Here is a 19,829-nt window from a genome sequence, read left to right as displayed (position 1 = left end):
CTCTGGGTGGGCAGGGCCGGGTCCCGGAACTTCTGGGCGAGATCTGCTGCTGCCTTCTCTAGGATCGCGGTGTGGGAAGGGGTCGCAGCGCCCCCTAGACTCGGCCCCGGAACCCGGCCGCGGAAGGACGTGAATGACATTTGCAGTCCTGCGACCAGGGAGCGCCAGGGCTGTAGTCTAAGACCCACGCCGCCTAGGGCCTTGCGGAGTGAGTTTCCAGGTTCTCAGTGACTGCAAAGGAAAGACTTCCGGCGCTACTTCGGTGTGCGGTAGACCGGAACGAGCCTTTGGCAGAAGGAGGAGTGTGGGCGGGGGTAGGCAGTATGGGGTCGCTTTGGGGGCTTCTCGGAGCAACTAGAATGCAAAGAATTAAATACACAGGTAGGCATGCCACGGTAAATTTCCGCTACTACGTCTTCAGAACTTCTGTACCTATATTTCTAATTACTGCTAAGTACATACTATCAATAAGCCCAGGTGTCATTTGCATTAGAAGATAAATATAGGAGATTATTGTCTGGATTCCAGTGAAGTTGGAATAAAGATGTGAAGCCTTAGGAAACACTGGAATAAAAAGATTCTGTCAGCTACAGGAATTATTTTTGTGTATTCCTTACTCTTGAAAACATGGGGGAGGGGCATTTTAGACAGTGGCTTGTAGTGGTTGTAATGCTTGTATATTACTGCCCAGGATTCAGTGTCCCAAAACTTATTTTAAAAAATTTTCTCGGGGCGCCTGGGTGGCTCAGTCGATTTAAACAGCCCACTTTGGCTCAGGCTCAGATCATGATCTTGGGGTCGTGGTCCTTGGGTTCCAGCCCTGCGCTGGGTTCTGTGCAGACAGCTCTCTGCCCCTGCGTCGTTCTCTCTCTCTCTCTCAAAAATGAATAAGCATTAAAAAATAAATAAATAATAAAACATTTTTTTCTCTAATATCGGATTACAATTACTCTGAAGATAAACCGGTATGAAGGTCATTGCACAAGGTACATTTTGAACACTAGAGGGCACTGGTATTTTTCCCAAGAGAAAAGTAAAGGGGGGGGGCGGGGGAGGGGGGGAGGGGGATACATAGCATTGCATGTGCTGATTTTTTAAAAAATATTTTATTTTCAAGTAATCTCCACACCCAAGGTGGGACTCAAACTCACAACCCCTAGATCAGGAGTCACATGCTATGCCACTGAGCCAGCCAGGTGCCCTGCACTTGATTTTTGAAGTGGATTAATGGAAAGTAGCAGTTACCTCCATTTATTCTTGTAGAAATGATTATAGAGGTATATAAGCTTGTATTTTCATCTAGAATCTGAGATCCAAAGTCACCTGAGATTGTAAACTTACTCTCATTTTATATCAGGTTCACCCTTTGCCTACTACTGAAAGTATATTCTTTCTTGTTTCAGAAAGGATTTAGGGAAGCCTTCAAAATAACACAATATAGCACGATAAAACACATTGAATATATGTGAGGAAAATGAGGAAAAGGTAGAATACATATAGTAAATTATACAGAACCAAGATGAATTGAATCACAAAATGTATTCCATCAGATCCTAAACACTTCTAGAGATGGGCTGCAAATTTGGCTCTGAGCCACTGTGGGACACTTATGGATGGGAATCTCAGCATCCTAAAACAGTGTTTCCTAAGCCAATAACACAGCCTTTTTCACTGAAAATATTTTCTTGTAGGTCCCTAGAATTGGTTTTTTTACTGCATATATGTATATGCAAAACTAGGTATATATATGCTCCTTATGCTGATAGCTCTTATACAACTAAAAAATAAATTTATAGACAAAATGACTAGAAACAAAACTATAAGATAATACATTACCCATTGACAACATTAACTAAATGTAACACATGATGTTTGCTTACATTCTTGCTGTTTTGAATTTAGCTTGCCTATTCTGGGTGTTGTGTGAGAATTCATTTAGCACACCATTTTTCTGTTTTGTTAATATTGCATGCCTTGACATCTTTTGTTTTTCATTTGGCCAATGAAAAAATCTGGATATTTTAATAGGAGCTGGTCCTATTTACTGTTGTACACACAAATAGAAACATGGGCTATGAAATTTCTGTCAGTATTTGGTTATGAGACACTCATCCAGATAACAGGATTGTCAGAAATAGTCTAAGGCATTTGTGTTTTCATTTTGATGATCTAAAAAAAATGCAGTGCAACATTCTACCTTGTGGAAATTCACTTTATTGACATTTATTGGCCATGAAGATTATGGGAGAAAGGACAGTAAAGGTGATTTCTGGGCATGGGGTTTGAGTGACAGGGTGCCCTTCAACAAATACAGAGTCACAGATTTTCATGAGTTGAGTTTAAGATGTGTTAAATCTGAGATGCCTGTGGGACAGCCAGATAGAGATGTTATGGAGGCATTTAGCTGCATCTGCAGTTCAGGAGGGGTGTCTGGGCTAGAGAGAGAAATCTGAGACTCTTTAGCATTGTTATGGGCTAAAGTGTGTGTCCTTCTTTCCCTCAAATTCGTATGTTGTAGCACTGATCCCTAGTACCTCAGAACGTGACTGTGTTGGGAAAGAGGACCTTTAAAGAGGTAGTTAAGGTTAAGTGAAGTGATATTGGTGGACCCTAATCCAATCTGACTAGTGTTTTTTTTAAAGTTTATTTATTTTGAGGGGGGAGGGGCAGAGAGAGAGAGAGAGAGAGAGTGTATTAGAGCACTATCATAGAGCACTATCAGTGCAGAGCCTGGCATGGAGCTTGAACCCACAAACCATGAGATCATGACCTGAGCCAAAATCAAAAGTCAGACGTCAGATGCTTCACCAACTGAGCCACCCAGGTGCCCCTGGACTAGTGTCTTTATAAGAAGAGGAAGTTGGGACACATGTGCATGCACGGAGGGATGATCATGTCAAGAGGCTGCAAGAGGGTGGCCATTTATTGGCAACCAATGACAGAGGCCTCAGGAGAAAGTAACCCTTGCAGGCACCTTGATCTTGGACTTCCAACCTCCAGAACTGTGAGAAGTAAATTTCTGTTAAGTCACCCGATCTGTGGCATTTTGGTATGGCAGCCCTAGCAAACGAACAAGCATGTGTTGATAGTCGAAGCCATAGAATTTAAGAAGTCATAAACTAGAAGTATACAGTAAGAAGGAAAGTCTACCTCAGTGAGAATTCTGTGGAATACTCAATACCTTTAACAGCTAAGTGGAGGAAGAGTGGCCCCCAAAAGACAATGGCAAGGATTATCTAGGAGGTGGTAGAAAAATCAGCACAGACTGATGGGAAACAAAGAGAAAGTTTCTAAAAAGGAGGGGGTACTACAGAGAGGGCAAGGAAGACAAAGCCTGAAATTAATTTTAGCAAGTAGGAAGACCTCACGAATGCACCTTAAGAAGCATAAATCTATCAGAATGATTCTGATAGAAGCCTTACTATAGAGGATTGAAGTTTGAAAGGGAGGTGAGGGAAAGGAGACAAAACTTTTTCAAGAAGATTGATCATGAAATGAAGAATGCTCTAGAAAGTCTTGGCATAATTTTTAATGATTGCCTAATTGCCCATCATTTGACTATATTACTTTCATGTTATTTGTGTTCATTGGAAATTTGTTTCCTTTTTATTACTGTTTTGAATAATTGTGAAAAACATATTTAGCTATACTTTGTACTCGACTCAGTTCCTTAGGCACTACTGATAGAATTGTAATTGTTGGATCAAGGAGTATGAACATTTTAAAAGCACTTGTTAGATCTGTCAAATCATTTTCTAGGAGGGATATACCTATTTATGTTTTCATGTGCAGTGAATGTGAGTGCCACTTTCATTACTTCCTAGCCAGAACTGAATTTCATGATTTTTTTTAAATGTTTATTTATTTTTGAGAGAGAGAAGGAGAGGGAGCATGAGCAGGGGAGGGGCAGAGAGAGAGGGGGACACAGAATCTGAAGCAGGCTCCAGGTTCTGAACTGTCATCACAGAGCCTGACGCGGGGCTCGAACTCATGAAATGCAAGATCATGACCTGAGCTGAAGTCAGAAGCTCAACCCACTGAGCTACCCAGGTGCCCCTGAATCTCATGATTTTTAAAAATATCTTTGTGTTCCTACTAAAGAGAATCAGGGATCCTTACAGAACTAATTTTAGATCAAGGATAGTTCAAGATGAGTCTGGCATATTTTATTGGGTAAAAAAGTAAGGAAGTGCTCAAAAAGTGATGAAGGCATGTCAAATGTACACAGGAGCTGCTTGAAGGGCCTCTCACTGGGCAAATTAGGGACAACTTGACTATCAAAAAGAGTGGTGGCAGTAATGAATCATAACAGTGTAAAAAAAACACAAGTCTGTACTGATACCGTTAAAAGATAAACTGAGGCATATTAAAATTTCTAAGAGTTTATTTGAGCAGGAATCGGACACTGCCAAATGCGAAATGATCGGAAGCACTCCACCGACGGGAGCTAGGGGAAAGACTTGTAGAGGCAGAAGCAAAGCAAGAACATTATTTGACTGACCACATCTTAGGCGGTTGCATATTTAGGAAAGCCTAGGTGGCTGTTGGTGATTGGTTGTCCTTAGGTTTCAAATTCATAACTTTTGAGGCATTCTAGGCTTTGGTTTTGGTTTACTTACAGAGGCTACTCAATCATTAGAACCATCTCATTCTGGGGCCTTCTAGGTTGTTTGGGCATCCCACTCTTGATTTCGACTCAGGTCATGATCCCAGGGTCCTGGAATTGAGCCCCGAGTTCGGTTCTGCACTGGGGGCTGCTTTGGATTCTCTCTCTCACTTCATCAGCCCCTCCCCAACACATGGGCATTCTCTTTCTCTTTCTAAAAAAAAAAAGAAAAAAAGTCTCAGACTAGTGGCCTGATGGCCTCCTTGTTTAATGAATTGAACAATACGAATCAATATAAAAAAGAAGAAAAGGAAAAGCTATTTTCAGTACAAATACAACTAATACATAATACAGGAAGGAATATAAGCATAGTACCATCATAATAATAGACTCAGAATCATAAATATGTGGGAGGTTTGTTAGAGGTCACACCCAATAGCTTGTGCCTTTTGACTCAGGTAGGTGAGATTCTCTGCTGAGATCAATAGTCCAGGTAATGGGGCATGAGGAACAGTGTGATGTGGAACAGTAGTGACGGAGGGGAGAGGGGGCAGACTACCCACTCTGAGGATGATTGCCGAGGGACCCAGCTGAGGATGGTGATCGGGATTTCCCTGTAGTGATATCAGCCTTCAGGTTTTGACGCCATTCTCCATCCGCTGAGGAGGGCAACTCGAGGAAAACTGGGTAGGGATTTGCCAAAACTCTTGAGGAAAGGGCCTGGAGAATTGAATTAAAATAGCACCTCACTTTGGGTTTCATTAACTTTCTGACCTCCCTGCCAAGTCCCACCGTTGGGGTCAGCAGGTTTTGGCGTGTTGTCTTCAGCTAAGGGCACAACGCTCACAGCAGGACAAAAAGATGGATTAATGCTAGCCAGGCTGAGCAAGACCAGGCTCGGTAATTTTCTTGGCACCCAGTCTTGGCAACACACAACTTGAATGAAAACACTAGCTGTAGAGCTCCCATGACTTACTCTGGGTAAGGCGCTGTGCCAAAGGCTTTACGTGCCATGTTTTCCTTAATCTTCAAAAAAACTGTCCGTGAAGTGGGTATTGTTATCAGCCCCATTTTACAGTTAAGAGGGCAGGGGCCTAAGGAAGTTAGTAATTTGCTTAAGGTCATCTGGCCAGTTATTGACGGAGTCACTTAAGTGTGACAACAGTCGTCGCTCTCCTGAGTGTCAGTCCCTAGGAACGCTGAGCGCGGTAACACATTACGAGAGCCCATGTCATCGAACACATACGGTAACCGCGGTGGCCCAGCCAGCACCCGTCCGGTGACCCGACACGCGTGACGCTCACGCATGCAGTCGCCCTGCCTTCCTCTGGGAAGGAGGAGGCGGCCTAACCAGCCAAGCTGTCGAGGACGACTCTATCTGAACTCGACTCTTTTTGCCTGGGCGTCTGATCCAAACGTGGCGCGGACGGGAAGAAGAGGGCGGAGCCGGCGGCCGGGAGAATTGCGGATTGGAGAGAAGGAGGGACAGGGGGCGGAGCCTTCGGGGGAAGGGAGAAGCCGCATCAACCATGTAAGTGGCTTTGCTTCCTGCAGCAACCGCCGGCGGCCCGCGTACCCCCGTCGCTGCGCTCCGGAGCTGGCTTTCCGCGCCTGAACGGGGTGAAGCGGCGACCGGGGTGGAGGGTGGCCGGCGGGGCCCAGGCGGGAGGCGCAGGTAAGGGAGGGGGCCTGGCGCGCGGCCGGCTGGCGCTGAGAGTGAGGAAGAAGGCCGGTTTGGGGAGCTCCGGGGCCAGAGCCGAGGGGAAGGCTGAAGTGAAGGCGAGAGCTGAAGCTTCACCACCGTGGCTGGAGGCCGGACTGTGGCCGAGGCTGGGCAACGAAGGGCAGAGAACCGGTACCCGCAGCAAGCCGGCTCCCCGATTCCCCGGTTGCCCCTGGTCTGGGAACCGGGTGCGGCTGTACTTGAAGAGGTTTCCTTGGAAACATTTGAAGTTCTCTTGCCCCTCTCTTGTCCCACGTCTCTCAGCTTATTTCGGAGGTGCACAGTCCCGTTCCTCCTCCCTCTCTGATGGATCAGCTCCTAGTCTGTGTGTCAGAGGTGCATCCGTAGACTGAAAAAGAAAGTTCTTGAGCTGCAGAAAACGACACCAGTAGTGGGTTTTCAAATATGAACAGACCTTTTTAAAAATATTTGTTTCTTCTACTTGAGTCCATCCCATTACTACCTATGTTTCAAAGTCTCTTGAGGAGGAGACTTGATTTCCCATTTAGTATTTTACCTTTGCTTATAATGTTCCCAGCAAAAGCGTGAGGATGAAATGCGATGGATGTTTTTAGAGAATTAAGATATGCCCAGTATAGAGATTATTTTTAAGATATTCAAGAAATATGAGAAGTGCTAGAATTCTGTAGAAAGCAAGTTATTTATGTTTATCTGAGATGTGTAGGTATGTGTTAAATTATCATTTATTGATTCAGTGCATACTCTTTTAAAACCAGAGGTAGTGGTTTGGTTTTGCACTCTCTTATTTCAAACTTATTTGAATCTCCTTTTCTGCCACTCCAAAACTTTCATTCTATCAGGATTCAAAAATAACCTTAGTTGTTTGTTTGTTTGTTTTGGTTGGGTTTGAGCTTTTGACAAAGATTGGGCAGGTCGTCTGTTCTGTGGAGCAAAACAACTTTCCCTTTTTCTTTTCCTGTGGGCTCCCATTTTCTGCTTTCTGGGAAGAGTAATGTGGATCACGTTGTGGTCTTCCTTTAGTGTTTCTGTTGGCATGTTGGTCAAAAATTGAACAACAAAATCTTTGTTGATGGAAACTGACAATTCTAGTATTCAGCTGGCCTGCATTATTAGATATGTCTTGAGTATTTTTAAAAACTGTATTTAGAAATTATTCAGCTGATACTTGGATTTTTTCATCCACTATATTTTGAAATTGGCTAGTGGATCTGGCCTGTGTTCTACGTGTAATACCTGATTAGCCTTCACATTGGCTTCATCACCGAGATAGTGTGTGGTGGGGTAGCCTTGAAATAAGAGGCAAAGTACTGGCATTTGGAAGGCCAGGTTAATATTTCTAATTGCCTGTCAGCAAGGAGGCCTAGTTTATATCCCAGACAGTAATTAAGCTGCCAGAGAATAAGAGTTGTAAGGCAGTTTTTTCAAGATGCTGGTGTCATTATGAAATTGTTAAGATTAGCTGTGTGATTGTGTTTATGTTTCAGAGACTGCACTTGCTGAGCGTTTTCATGGTAATTTTTATGCTCACATCTCCAAAGCTTATTAATAGTTTTGTATATGGGTGACCCTCAGTAGTAACGCTGAGATTCTTCATGCAGATTGCTAACTCTGCTTCAGATGCTACTTATGTCACAGTAGAATGTGGACTGTTTTTCCAAGCCTGAGGGTGGTTGTTGCAATCACACAATCCTTTGTCTTTAGTACTCTTTTTTCTTCCCCTTTTTCTCCCTACCCCCCCCCCCCCCCATTTTGAGTTGACACAAATTCGTTTAGCAGCTTGCTTCAGAATCTTTTATGCTGGAATATGGATTGTCATGATAATTTAGAATTGTTGACTATTCTCCCCAATAGAAGGTGGTATTAGAGACCCTTTCTGTCTCCCTCCATCTCCCTCACTCCCTCCCACCCTCTCCTCCTTTCTCCCTCCTTCCTCTCTCTTCTCCATCTCTCTCCTTCCTCCTTTTCCTCAACACTCCTTCCTCTTTTTCTTCCTCCTCTACTCCCCCCCATACCAATAAACATTTATTGCCAAATCATGTTCAAGTCCATGGTTTCATTTCTGCTTTAATCAATTAAATTATTAATCAGGAATTTAGATAGGCTGGAATTGAAGTCTGTGAAGAGCTACAATAATAATTTCGATCTAAAGAGGAATTCTGGGATAAAACTTGGGGTGTAATTACAGTTCTACCACTGACTGACTAGTTGTGTGACCCTCAAGAAAGTCACTTTAGGTTCAGTGTGCATTGGTTGCCTCAAAGGCAAAGTGTAGTAAGGCCAGCTCTGTGCGCTTTCCAGGATTTTTGTAAAATTAAAACAAGGTGGTAGATACGATTTTGAAACTGAAAAGCGTTTTGTGGGAGTGTGATGTCCTCTTTGTAAGATATAAAGTAGATGACAAAAATCAAAAGTCATCTGTAGTACTTTAATGACTACAGTTATGCATAGTTCATGGTTGTCATTAATTTGAAGTGTTAATACGGCAGAAAAGAGACATCAGTGTTTTTCTCTACCCTCCATCTGGTGATGTGCTTACCTTTACTACTTTGGTTGAACTATCATTTTTGGTTATTTAAAAAAAAAAGCTCTTGAAGATCTTCATTTTAATGTCTATATGAGGTTATGCTTAAAAGGAGAAAAACCAGATTCACGTGCCTAGGAGGAGAGATGACAGGAACAGTTTGTTGATTTGAATAGTTCTTGAGGAGATGAGGCACAGTTTGAAGAAATCTTTGAGGTTGTACAGAAATGTCATTAAGGGATGACTTTCATTTTCTTTTCTTGGAAATATTTATGTTTTATATTTTTAAAAGAAAAATTGAAATAAATTAAAAATTTTTTGAGGAATTAATATGGTTGTGTAAAACCAGTTTTCCTTATAACTTTAAACAGCTGTTGAGTTATCTCTTTTTCCAAAAAAAATGTTAAAATGGAAAAGATATAAATTATGTGAAAATGCTTTTTATTTCTTTTTTCCTGCTCACATTTGTGCCTTACCTCCAAATTACTAATAATTTTTATATTTTCTGTAGATTAAATAGCAATGTTGAAAATTAGATTGGCTGTGTAATCGTAGTTTCAGTTGTCTGACACCCTTCCTTATGATCTAGACTGCAGTGTTTTTAAGCCTTAATTTGCAATATATACTAAACTAGATTTATTTACTCTTTGGTTTCAGAGATCAGAGTTTTCAGAGTCAGATTTCCAGATATTTAGGTATGCTGTTTGGAATCAAATTTTGGGCTTCCTTAGCAACTCCTATCTTTTGTTTTTTAGACTCATGAAATGGCCACAGATGATAAGACTTCCCCAACATTGGACTCGGCTAATGATTTGCCTCGATCTCCTACTAGTCCTTCTCATCTCACACACTTTAAACCTTTGACTCCTGATCAGGACGAACCTCCTTTTAAATCAGCGTATAGTTCTTTTGTAAATCTCTTTCGATTTAACAAAGGTAAGACTTGTTCTTACAGATCAGAGAACCTGTAATTTTGATTTTCTAAAATTCTCTTGTTCAGCTCAGCTTTCATGCTGTGTCTTTGCAAGAATGTGAAATATCAACAAGGAGATAGCTTTAATCATCGGTCACTGGGGTTTGCTGCTCAAGAGAAGAAAGCTAGAATTTTCCCTGTAATCTTATTAGTTATTGGTAACTGAAGGTCTGAATTGAAAAATAATGTTAAAAGGAGATCCCTCTTTGAAGGTAGCATTTTTTTTTCGTTTCTTAATATGTTTCAACTTTCTTAAGTTCACAGAATGGACTTTGTTTTTATGGGGGTAAATAGCCAAAAGATTTTAATTAAAGCCATAAAACTAGAAGACTCAGCACCTGGGAGGAAAGATTCCTATTTTTCCAAAATTGAAACTGTCAGCACGCTTCTTGACTTAAACCTGTTAGATTAAGATGTAAGTGTAATAATATCAAGTGAAGAGATACTTTTTACCTATTTATATAAGGAAATTTAACATCATGCAGGACTTTTATTTAATCAACAGTCTGTATTCAAACAAATGCATTGCCCTCAAAACTTCCATTCCAGGATCAGGTCCAGGATTACATACTGCATATAGTTTTCATCTATCTTTTGTCTCCTATTCTCTGTCTTGTGAGATGGACATTTTTGTAGAGAACACGCCAAATATTTTACAAAATGTTCCTTAATTGGGATCTTGCTTATTTTTATTTCTTTAATTGAAGTATAGCTGACGCCTAATGTTACATTAGTCTCAGGTGTACAGCATAGTGATTTTGACAAGTTATACCCCGCTCCCCCAAGTGTAGCTGTCATCTGTCACCATACAGCGTTACTGCAGTACCATTGACTATATTCCCTATGCTGTATCTTTTATATCCATGACTTGTTCATTCCATAACTAGAAGGGAAAAGGTACTTTTTAAGTGAGCTCTTTTGAAGTAAGGTATTTTTTACCTGGAAGAAAAATTTTAAAAAATAGGGGCGCCTTGGGTGGCTCATTCAGTTAAACATCTGACTCTTGACTTCAGCCTAAGTCATGATCTCACGGTTCCCGAGTTGGAGCCCTGCGTTGGGCTCCGCACTGACAGCATGGAGTCTGCTTGGGATTCTCGCTTTCTCTGCTGGTGTTTTCTTTCTCTCTCTGTCACTCAAAATAAGTAAATAAACATTTAAAAAAAAATTTAAAAAAATATGGCCTATTATCTCTGCTTTATATTTGGCTGTATTATTTGAAATGCATTAGAAAGTAATCCCTCTTGTAAGGAACTTGAGGGTTAATAGTTTAATTAGTTCAGAAGAAATTTTAATGGTATTAACAGACTTTTTTAAAGTTTGTTTATTTATTTATTTATTCATTCATTCAGAGAACAGGGGAGGGGCAGAGGAGAGAAGGAGAACGAGAATCCCAGCAGGCTCAGCACTGTCAGCACAGAGCCTGACAGGGGGCTTGATCCCATGAACTGTGAGATCATGACCTGAGCCAAAACCAAGAGCTGGAACTGACTGAGCCAACCCAGGTGCTCCAGTATTAACTGACTTTTATTAGTAGTCAATTTAAAGTTCTATGAAATCTCCTGTTAGTCCATTTTTAAGGTAATGACTTTTTAGAAAAATTTTATTGTTTGCTTTTAGATTTACAGAAAAATTGGGAAGATGGTACAGGATTCTCATATACCCCCACACCCAGTTTTCCCTGTTATTAACATCTCACGTTAGTATAGTGCACTTATTACAATTAATGAACCATTATTGACACAGTATTATAAACTAAAGTATGTGTTTTATTCATTCTTCAGTTTCTACCTAAAGTCCTTTTTCTGTTCCAGGATCTCATGTGGGATTACACATTATATTTAGTCATCATAAGACAATAATCTTTTTCTTTATTCAGCAAATTTTTATTGAGTACCTATTATCCACTATTGCACTGTTTTAATAGTGCATGGGATCTATCCCATAAATAAAGCAGATAAAAAAAATTTTCGCCTTTGTGTGAAGCTTACATTCTATTTCCTTTAATATGCTCAAGGTATTTCTAATGAAAAGTAAAACAAACTGAAGATCACATGCCAAGGAAGAAATATTGGCCCATAATTTTGCCACTTTCTTGAATATCTTTTTTTTAAGCTAATTTTTAGTTATGCATATATTACGTATATACATTATCTTCAGAACAGTTTTATCTATTCCTTCTCTTTGCTGAACTCTGAGTCTTAGTTTTGCAAATAATGCCAAGCTTTCCTTTGCTACAGAGCGAGTGGAAGGGGGCCAGGGAGAGCAGCCCTCTCTAAGTGGAAGTTGGACCAGCCCTCAGCTCCCTTCAAGAACACAGTCTGTGAGGTCACCTACACCTTATAAAAAACAGCTTAATGAGGAACTCCAGCGGCGATCTTCAGCAGTATTAGGTGAGACAGTGTTCTTATTTCATTCTTCTCTGTGTGTTAGATTTTTCCAGACATTGTGTTTCCCAGGTTATTTAGTGACTTAACTTTTCTGCTGTTTGGAATAGTCAGGTGCTCTTCAGAATTCATGAAACTGTTACCTAGATAGTGAAAGAATTTGTTGATACCTAAAAAAAAAATTCTTAAGCATTTTGTTAAATTTTAACTTAGGCCAAGCACAGATATCTTGACTGTTTTTTTGATTAATTACTTGCTTGGGTTTCAGAAGAGAACAGTTTGCAACATCCCCAGGAGAATACAGGTTAGTTTCAACTTTGTGAATTAATTCTGCATCTGTTCTTGGGATGGCTAGTGTAATGTGGTGTGCATGCCTCTGGCTGCAGAACTCTCAACTCCGTTAGTGGGCTGCCCCTTGCTCTTGTCCTTCTGTCCTTGTTGGGATGCGGACTGTCATTGTGGCTGGATAAGCTGAGCTCTTGCCTGTTTGTTCTCTGTCCTGGTCTACTGTAGTCATCTCCTTCATTTTCATGCTTTTCTGATGAGTATAGGCTGGGGATCAGTGTCTGAATGAGAGACTAGACAAAGTCAGTTCTATGTTAGATTCTATGTTAGAGTTCTATGTTAGTCAGTTTCTGTTAGATTATTAAACTCAGCACAGTGGCTTGCCCAGCTCAAGGGGGCAAAAGAAAGGCAGTGAGAGGTGACATAATAGAGGAAGAGGGGGCAGCATTAGAAGTCAAGTGTCCCTGAACACCAGATCTTGTCTTGTCTGGCCAGTCTTCCCCGTGAGATCCTCGAGTGAAAAGTGGGCAGGCATAGGTAATGGTGGTTGGTGAGAGAGCTCTTCTAGCTAGTTCAGACTCAGTTTACGACCTCCTAAGGACTGGAGTGGGGCGGGCTGCATCACCACTGCAGGTTTCCCAGAGCAGTGAGCCTCTGCCTGGGTTACATCAGCCATTTGGAAGGAAGAGTCAGAAAGTGGGAAGTGGGGGAGAGAGAAAGGAGGCCATCCTTACTTTAACCTCTAAGCTCAGTAAGCTCCTTTGCTTTTGAACCTGACCTCTGGCAACACTACTGTTTTTGTGGAGGGGTCTGACTAAATCCTATGCTGAATTAAGCATAGAATTTCTTTATTTGTCAAATTGAGGAGTTGGACTAGAATCTAATCTCTTAGGGGTTACAAACTGACAGCCTACCACACCTTGTCGTGGTGTTTTGATGAACTTGAATTTAAATATCACAAGGTGGAGCTTGTAATGTCTAGTTTGCTGCAATCTCCACTACTCCTTACTTTCTTTTATCAACTCCGTTTGATTCTTTGATTCTACCTTAGCTGCTAGAAGCATTTAAGCTTCAGAAGCCTGAGACTGACCAATCAAGTTCATTTTTCTTTCTTTCTCTCTTTTTTTTAAATGTTTGCTTATTTTTGAGAGAGAGAGAGGGAGAAAACGAACATGAGCGGGGAGGGGCAGAGAGAGTGGGGGCCAGACGATCTGAAGCGGGCTCTGCACTGACAGCAGAGAGCCCCATGTGGGGCTTGGACTCACGAATTGTGAGATCATGCCCTGAGCTGAAGTCGGACACTTCACCAACTGAGCCACCCAGGTGCCCTCAAGTTCCTTTTTCTAACAAAAGGCTGCAATTCCACAATTTACTTGCTATATGACTTTAGGAAAGTCATTTAATTATGCAATATCCATTTTACAGGAGAAACAACTAAGGTTATTTAGGGCAGAGTGCTAGACCAGATTTCCTCTCAGATCTCTGTCACCTCCATCGGATACCTGTGATTCTGTTGGTTCCAGGAACAGTGTCGCTCTTCCTTCTCCAGTGAATGATGCTATTAGTACTCTCTTATACCTCTAAGCAGCTAGAAGGGGCTTCACGATTATTTGTTGTCCCTGCATGGGAGCACAGCTATTGGAATTCTAACAGCTTCGTCTACCTCTTTTTTCAACTCAAATTACGGAGAGTTGCTTTTTATTATATTGTGATATTCAAAATTTTGGTCATTCTAATACTTGTACCTTTTATTCTAGTAACAACACATCTGAGTTATCTGCTGAAATTAGGGTAATACTATTTATAGAAAGGTAAAGTTTTTAAGTTTTCTAACAGGTACAGTTTCAATAATCACTTCTGTGATTCAGTTGTCTTTAGAGTTCTTTGTCAGTTTAGAGGCCAACCTCTCATTTCTTGGTAATCCTTTCTGTCCCATCCAGCCCAGACAAAGAACAGCTAAGGCAACTAGCAAATAAGTGAGTTTGAGAAGATTTAAGGTGGTGTATTTTCCATCCTGATCTGCCATAGGTTATTAGGTTAATGAGTTTAAGCTAACAGAGATGTCAGCCTTTTTGTCAAGCCACCTTCGCTTGACTTAGGTTTTGTAACTGCCAGAGCCAGGAATAGGTGGTAGCTTCAGTGGTAATCTGGCTGCAAAATGAAATAACATGACAGCTTTGGTGGGCACACCCATTTTGGCTACAAAACTGAATTTGGGTTTGTTTTACTGTTGATAGGACTGGCATAAGTATTGCTATTTAAAGTGTAAGTGATCCCTTCCAGTTGGAGATGCAGGGTTAAGGAGGTGGCAGGAAAGGGTAGGATTGGAGTTCTAGCAATTCTTTGGCATTTTTATCTGTTTAGACTTGATGGAGGGACTTTTGTGGGTAAATTACCACCCTGGATGTTCTGAACTCTGTCAGAGTCTTTGGGGGCTGGGTTATTAAACTTTCTGATCATCTGCTCAATGGGGCTTAGGTGGTTTGTATGTAGACTGAACTGGACTGTTGCTTACTGTTTGACTATATAGGCTAAGCTAGGTTAACTCACAGAGGTTGCCTTTTCTTCTGCTAAATTTCTAGCCGGTATTGATTATGGCTTGGGACCAAAGAGCCCAATAAATCATTAATGAATTTTGGGGCCATTTAAGCAGTACATCTGGCAGAGGCCTCAAAACTCTCAGTGGTCTTATTAGACAGTGCTTGTGTTAGGTAGCCCTTACTTGCCTGTGAAGCAATGTTTTACATGGTAGTAAGAAATACTTCCAACAGCCTCTTACCTTTATAAAGACTAGTTTTTGGGTTTTTGTTTAATGTTTGTTTATTTTTGAGAGAGAGGGAGACCGAGCACGAGCGGGGAAGGGGCAGAGGGAGAGGGAGACACAGAATCAAAAGCTGGCTCCAGGCTCTGAGCTGTCAGCACAGAGCCCGACACAGGGCTTGAACTCATGAACCGTGAGATCATGACCTGAGCCGAAGTTGGATGCTTAACCGACTGAGCCACCGAGGCACCCCCTATAAAGACTAGTTTTAACTCTCAATCCATATCACTGGCTGGGAGAACATAAATTTATGTAAATAGTAAAAGGCACTATACATCACATATATATCTTCACACATGCCTTATTTTTGCATAGACAGTAAGGACTAATAACAAGGTTGCTTTTTTTTTTTTTTTTTTTGGTAAATCTGACTCAGACACAAGAAGGAAAGCAGAGCCTGCCTTTGGAGGTCATGACCCTCGTACAGCTGTTCAGCTTCGAAGCCTCAGCACAGTATTAAAACGCCTCAAGGAAATCATGGAGGGGAAAAGCCAGGTACTTGAGAAGATCATTTATCAAATATTTCTATGGGCCTCATGCCATACCCACTAAAATTGGCATAATGCCGCCTGAAAGAATGTCCAGTTAGTACTTCCTTCAGCTATGAATGTGTATTTTTACGTGTAAATTCTTAAGTTTATAAATTTTTTTCTCCTTTATGGTTAGTGCTTTTTGTTTTAAGTCAGTGCTTTTCTGTTTAAGAGGTATTTATTTAGCCCACCGTCAGCGAATAGTCTTCCATAGCTTCTTCAAGAAACTTCATTATTCATGTGAAGTTTTGGGGTCAAGCTTTATTTTTTTCTCATGGATGTCTAGATGGACCCAGCACCAATTTTGGTTTTGAAAGACCATTCTTCACTGATTGCATTATAAATCTTGTCACGAGTCCACATATCATGTGTGCGGGTGTACCAGGGCTCTCTTTTCTGTTATATAGCTCCCGTTTTTTTCTATCCTTGAACTGATTTTCTGTCTAAAATTACCATAGTTTCAGAATAAATTCTGATGGCTGGTAATGTAAGTCCTTCAACTTTGTTTTTGTTTCAGATTGTCTTGGTCATTTTGGCCAATTCCCACATGAATTCTCGAAATGGTTTGTCAGTTTCTGCAAAAGAAACCTCGTAGGGTATTGATTAGCACTATATTTGTCATTGCATCCTTTCATATTTTCGATTTCGCATATTTTTATTGTTATAGGATAGCGACCTGAAGCAATACTGGATGCCAGACAGCCAATGTAAAGAGTGCTACGACTGTAGTGAGAAATTTACAACCTTTAGGCGCAGACACCATTGCCGCTTGTGTGGGCAGATTTTTTGCAGTCGTTGCTGTAATCAAGAAATCCCTGGAAAATTTATGGGCTATACGGGTAAATGCATTTCATTGAAAGTTTTACAGTTTTTAAAGATCGTAACTATAAGTCGTTGTAATACAGGACCAATGTGAAGCCAGTTTTTATTTTGGAGCTTCATGTGTGAGACATGGGGGACACAAGTGAGGGAGATACAGCTTTGTTTTAAAGGACTTTACAGTCAAATAATAAAGCAGGTGGACATGTTCATAAATAACTAGGGTAAAAGATAGTGTGCCATAGGTGCTAGCAAAGACCATAGGAGTGTTAATATTTGTTAGACAAGATGGTTAGGGGACATTACTAATGTATATTACCACGAGAGTTTTCATTTTACAAAGTGCAGATCTTCCTTGAGTTGTATGATACTGTGCTTTAGAAAATTGCATCTTACTCATGTTCTTTCATGAGTTGTAGCAATATGGAGATTTAAAATTATATGTTGAAGCAGAAAAAAATAATGATGTGTGGATTTATACAGTGACTTGGGAGTGCAAGGTGGACAGAAGTTTCCAAAAAGAGAAACCCTCTCGGCATCTCTCAAATTATTTTTGTTACCATGCAGATCTTCCTCTTAGCTTTGCTCACTTTTTTTCCCATCACTAAACTGCTACAGATTTCAGAGTTCAGTTGTCTCTCATCAGGATTATGGCTATAGCCTTTAAAAGATTTTTTTTTTTACCTTTCATTTTTTGCTTTGTCTAATTCCTTTTCCACATTCTGGTCATTATTCTTTGTTAAATGCTAATTTGATCATGTCAGGATATTCCCGTGCCTGAAACCCTTTCAGAGCGACCATTACCCTTAGGATAAAATCCGGTCTTGTTAATATGGTTGGTGTGTCAGTTTCCCAGGGCTGCCATAACAAAATACCACAAACTGAGTAGCTTACAACAACAGAAATTTACTTTCTTACAGTTCTGGAGGCCAGAACTACCATAATGGCTCTCACTCCACAGGTCAGGGAACTAATGTAGAGATTCTGCCATTTGCTGAGTATGTTTATTCCAATTATACATTTGAGAACTGAGGAATAATGACAGAATAACCACTGAACCCACTAGAAGATGGATCTCAGCTAAAATGCTGTTGATCAGCTGACCTCTGTAAGCCCCTACTCTGACTGGCAGACTACAGTAAAATGTTGGGTCCCTTGGAATTAGTGTCACTTAAGAGCCAAAGTCCAGTAACTTCCCCAAAGTTTGACTGTTAACCTTTTTCTCAATGCACAGTCACCCTGATAAAAGGCTGTAGGTCCCTTTGGGGAAGGCTGTATACATTTTTGGCAGTGTAGTGGAGTTCTTCCTCAAGGGGACCCAGCCTTCCTGCTTCATTCATGGAATTCTAGGTCTATAAATGGCTCAAGTCTGAGAATTGGGGAGCCATGACTGTTTTTGATTTAAGTTAGACTACTGTCCACTTGATCTAGAGTTCTACAAATCAAGTAAGAATTTAGTGGACTGCCCATTGAATTCGCTTCTAGGAACACCATGATCACTGCCACAGGTCCTATAAGTCAGACTATTCTGATTGCTGCTTTGACTCTACTGTCTATTGTGGTATGCATGCCCACCTTGTCATTGGCGATGAAGTGCCATCACTTGGCCCCCGCCACCCTGGGATCTAATGGTCTCCGTTGCATTTAGGTTTTCCAATTCAGTGGCAGCAGTTTTCCCACTGTAATTTCTGACCTACAGAGAACAGTGACCACAAAGCTCTACAGGGATGCTGGGGCTCCCCTCACAAATTTATTTCTCATGGTCATGAAAGGCATGGGCTCCAGATCCTCCTGGGTGAGTGAGCAGGTCTTGCTTGGTAAATCCTCTCTTGACATTATAATCTTCCTATTTCTTTGCATCCCTTCCTTCATTGTATACCAGGGCAGTTCTGGCCTTTCAACTTCTTTTAGTATAGGCTGCTTTTGGTCCATGTTTCAGCCAGCCAACCAACCAACCAACCAACCAACCAGACTCTTAGAGCCCTTTTTTTACCCCTCAAGCTATGATATTCCATCCAGAACCTTTGCTTAGTGGGCTCATATCAAAAATCAGCTTGGTCCTACTTTATGTTCTTTCCACTATTCTATATCTTTGATGTCTGCTTCCACACCTATTCCCTGAGTTTCTGTCCCTGTAAGTTAGAAAAATCATGTAGTTCTTTTGGAGTGTAGTGCACCTTCTCATGGGTCACACTATACCTTACCTTTCAGGGCTTGTGGGGACTTGAGTCATGTTATAACACTAGAAGCAAAGAGGGTGGTGGGAGTGGGTCCTGAGGAGAATAAGCAGTGTTTGGTAAGGTAGCAAACTCAGGCCATTTTGGATTTCTCAGGCAAAGCAGGGTTAATCTCTGACAGGGTGTGAAGGCTAAGAAAGGCAAAGAAGACTCAGCAGAATTTTGGGGTTTAGTGTCCCCCGCTTCATCAGGATCTTTTCATATATCCCCATTCTACTTTTCAGGATTCCATTCCTTCCTAATCAGTGCCCTTATTTTAGTAGCAGTCATACTACAAGATTAATAATTCAGTGTGCGTTGTAATTTAGCCACTTGCAGGATGAAACTCTTAGTTTGATTTTCAGCTCTTTTGCTATAGGAGATAGTGGTTTCTTTCAGGGAAGACATAGGAACTTCTAGGTAATTTGTACAGTTCTTGACCTGGGAATTTGACTTCCTGAGGTCATCCTTTTCTTTCCCCCACTTTGTCTAGTGCAGTTAGGAGCAACCAGTCTATCTCATTATACCTGCTAAATTGACAAAAATCTTTTAAGATAGGAGGCCCACCCACTTTATGGAGGGTAATCTTAATGTCAACAGATTGTGTACGTTAGTCATATCTATAAAAACCCTTCGCAGCAACAACTAGACTACTATTTGACCAAACATAAAGTTGACACATAAAATTAACCAACCCATTGCGAATGGGATAAGACATGCTGGATGCAATTGTATGTTGTAGTTGTGAGTAAACGTAAAAGTACCCGGAATAATGTGTGGCACATGGGAAGGGATGAATGAATATCGAACAGTTATTGGTGGTAGTAGCAGTAATATCTCTGTATCTGTCATGTAACTTCTTCATTAGATGTGTCTTTCACCGCAGCCGACTGAGTTCTTCGGTGGGAGAGCTGTCTCATCGATCTTTGTATCCCATCACATAACACAGGCATGTGTTCAGCAGGCACT

The 19,829-nt window shown here is 41.0% G+C and overlaps 1 protein-coding gene across 2 annotated transcripts in view; it reads left to right on the top strand.

The window, feature by feature from the left end:
• Positions 1-6,028: 6,028 nt before the first annotated feature.
• Positions 6,029-19,829, top strand: part of PIKFYVE (phosphoinositide kinase, FYVE-type zinc finger containing) — an 81,633-nt gene continuing 67,832 nt past the window's right edge. Inside the window, exons 1-6 of one of the 2 annotated variants that reach the window (XM_060623280.2) lie at positions 6,029-6,137; positions 9,588-9,768; positions 12,043-12,195; positions 12,458-12,493; positions 15,672-15,790; positions 16,493-16,664. In XM_060623280.2, coding sequence (XP_060479263.1) covers positions 9,597-9,768; positions 12,043-12,195; positions 12,458-12,493; positions 15,672-15,790; positions 16,493-16,664 — 652 coding nt within the window. In that variant the 5' untranslated portion in view covers positions 6,029-6,137; positions 9,588-9,596. The remainder of the gene's footprint in view (positions 6,138-9,587; positions 9,769-12,042; positions 12,196-12,457; positions 12,494-15,671; positions 15,791-16,492; positions 16,665-19,829) is intronic. The other variant, XM_078450944.2, reaches the window with a different exon arrangement.

This window comes from Panthera onca, chromosome C1 (genome assembly GCF_046562875.1).
Source record: "Panthera onca isolate mPanOnc1 chromosome C1, mPanOnc1 haplotype 2, whole genome shotgun sequence".
Classification (NCBI taxonomy): domain Eukaryota; kingdom Metazoa; phylum Chordata; class Mammalia; order Carnivora; family Felidae; genus Panthera; species Panthera onca.
This window is presented reverse-complemented; position numbering and strand designations above follow the sequence as displayed.